The 2,785-nt window shown below is 38.5% G+C and overlaps 1 protein-coding gene across 1 annotated transcript; it reads right to left on the reverse strand.

Annotated features, from left to right (window-relative positions):
- Positions 1-565: 565 nt before the first annotated feature.
- On the reverse strand, positions 566-2,099 carry LOC115984033 (zingipain-2-like). The gene is made up of 2 exons (XM_031106911.1): positions 1,478-2,099; positions 566-1,374 (listed from the first exon to the last, which is right to left on the reverse strand). Exons 1-2 carry the CDS (start codon positions 1,875-1,877, stop codon positions 785-787), a joined length of 990 nt encoding a protein of 329 aa, XP_030962771.1. The 5' UTR covers positions 1,878-2,099; the 3' UTR covers positions 566-784.
- Between the last annotated feature and the right edge of the window lie 686 nt (positions 2,100-2,785).

Consider the following 2,785-nt stretch of genomic DNA (forward strand, 5'->3'; position numbering starts at 1 on the left):
GTCCATCAAGATTTTGTGTTTAGACTACTATTCAATGAATTAATTTAGAGATTTTTTTTTAGTCATTACTAAGTGGGACTCATTAGTTTTATATATAGAATTGTAGTAGAAGTAGAAGTCTACTAGGAAAGGTACTGTGAATTCAGAGACTTTTTTTTTTCGTCGTCTTTTGTGTTAGGGGGGCAAATAAAGTATTTGAGGTCATTATAGTATTATTAGTCAAAAAATTTGAAAGTTTAGGGGGCAGCCCCCTTGCCTCCCTCCCTCCATCCCTGGGTCCCTTACTTTAGGTCTCATGACTACTTTAATATGCCAAATTCTGCAGATGTAGCTGTCAAGTTTATTTATTACAATGTTCATATTTTTCCACCCTAACTACCGAATTATCAAAGACCTAACTTAGGTCTCATGACCACTTTAATATGTCAAGTTCTGAAGAGTCAGGTATCATTATGTTAATAGTATCAGTACCTGTTAGGTTCATTTATTACAACGTTCATATTTTGACGTTACAAGTAGTAGCACATGCATTTTCACAGCCGTAACAAATTTAACATACATATAGTGAAAGAAATGTTGAGATTTTTATAAGCTGTCATTACGTTACTTAATACTAGCAGTAGCTAACAAGTTTATTTATTACAACGTTCATATTTTGAAGTTGCAAGAAGCAGTACAGGCATTTTCACAGCCGTAACAAATTTAACATAGATATAGTGAAAGAGAGAGCAATACTTATAAGTATCATAGCCATAGGTGACTTGATATGTCACCAATGGAGTATCTAAGCAACAGGATAGGACGCTTTCCGGGCTAGGCCACAAAGACCTTCTGGAGCACCGGTGTCTCTCTGAATCCTCATGTAGCCATTCTCACCCCAACGGGTGCCCCACGAATTCTTCATTAACCAGTACTTGGTACCATCATCACTTATTCCATACCCAATTGCAGTAACGGCATGTGTTAAACGAGTCCCACACTCTTCCATGAAAACTCCGCTTTTATAGAATTGAAAGTTACGACCAGAACCATCGAGGGCAATTGAAACTGGTTGTTTGGCCACTGCCTGTAGTAATGCCTCCTCATTATTGGAAGGTACATCTTCAAATGCACTTATCTGAGCTGCATAAATAGATTCCTTTTCACGGTCACAAGTTCCTTCCATGGTCTCATATGGGTATTTTTCTTCAGCAGAGAGTCCTTGGTTTTTTATTATATATCTAAAAGCATTATCCATCCAACCACCGTTGCAGCCCCGATTGCCTTCCACAGCACAGTCCACTAGTTGTTGCTCAGACAAAGAGATCAAGTTTCCAGTTTTGATTTGGGTGATCCCTTCTACGGCTGCCACTGCTGAAAAGGCCCAGCAACATCCTGCGTGTATAAGAATCAATTATAAGTGATATATTTTTATGAGAACAACAATTACGGGAATTGAAGCCAAACTTATGAGTGTTGGGTACTGTGATCCTCTTACCACAACGGCCTTGATCCTTTATGGAGGTAACGGCTCCTTTCTCTCTCCAATCCATGGTCATTGAAACTTCTGTATGGTTTTCATACTTTAAACTTTTTGCTTTGAGAGAACTTGGTTGGGTGGAAATCTTGTATCCAGTATGAGAGGCAACGAATTCTTCATTGGTTAAGTCTGCAAATACATTGGCACTTAGCTTGAAAGTGCGATTCCCTTCATTATTGAATTTGTCTATATATTCTACGTTGTCCTTGAATATCTTGAAACGCTTTTCCTTCTCTGCACTATCTTTGTAGCTGTGTCCATACTGAACCATCCATTGCTCATGTCTCTCAGCAAGGGAGTCTTCAAGCAAAGTGCGGCACAGGGCTTGGGATATCAAAGTCTCTAGAATAAAAAACATGACTGTGATAAGTTTTTTTTTGCTGTGCTAAAGCCATTGTATACAAATCGAAGAGGGCTCTATGGCAATGGCTTTGGTGATAAATGGTGAAGAATAAAGCATTCATTTTCCCTATATATATAGGAGATGATCATCCCCATTATGCTGTGTATCTTGGGAAGGAAAGTGGTCCCTTTTTTTTAGCGTGTTGGGCAAGTTAAAGGTGACTTTAACAGTTAATTTTAGCATATCAAATGGATACTACTGATTGTAATGTGTGGCTAGCTATTGTTCTTAATGGAGAATAAGAATGAACTCCAAAGTTCTGCCAACCAAATTTCAAGTAAGACCTATCTTCTAAGTTGTTTCCGTTTGGATTTTATGCAGGAGTGTTCTGGATTGATGCTGGTGATTGATGACCAACGATTACTAAGATCTCATAGAGTTTGACCTTTTGACAGTTAATTTGGCTTTCATTAGCTGTAGCCAACTTATTATATAAACTGGACTTTTGCTATACGGCTAACTTCTATGTCTGAGTGGCTATTGTTTTATGTGGTATTGCTGTCAATCCATTCATGTAAATAGGGATGGCAATGGGGCGGGGTGGGGCCGAAGGATGGGGTCTTCGTCCCCGCCCCGCATGGTTTTGTCTTACCCCATCCCGGTCCCGCCCCGCATGACGGGGAATACTTTCTCACCCCATTCCCGCCCCTTGGGGCCCCGCAAAGCCCCGCCCCACCCCGTAAAACTCTACTTTTTGTTAATTTGCTCTACAACTAGTAAAATTTTTTTAATGAAACTTATTTCATTAATAAAAATATACTTGAAATTACAAATTTATCCCATCAAATCAAATCAATTTTTAGAAAAAATTGAATAATATATCTAAGTGCTTAACAAGACAATCATAAAAATAAAATAAAAAT

Source organism: Quercus lobata, chromosome 4 (genome assembly GCF_001633185.2).
Source record: "Quercus lobata isolate SW786 chromosome 4, ValleyOak3.0 Primary Assembly, whole genome shotgun sequence".
Taxonomy (NCBI): domain Eukaryota; kingdom Viridiplantae; phylum Streptophyta; class Magnoliopsida; order Fagales; family Fagaceae; genus Quercus; species Quercus lobata.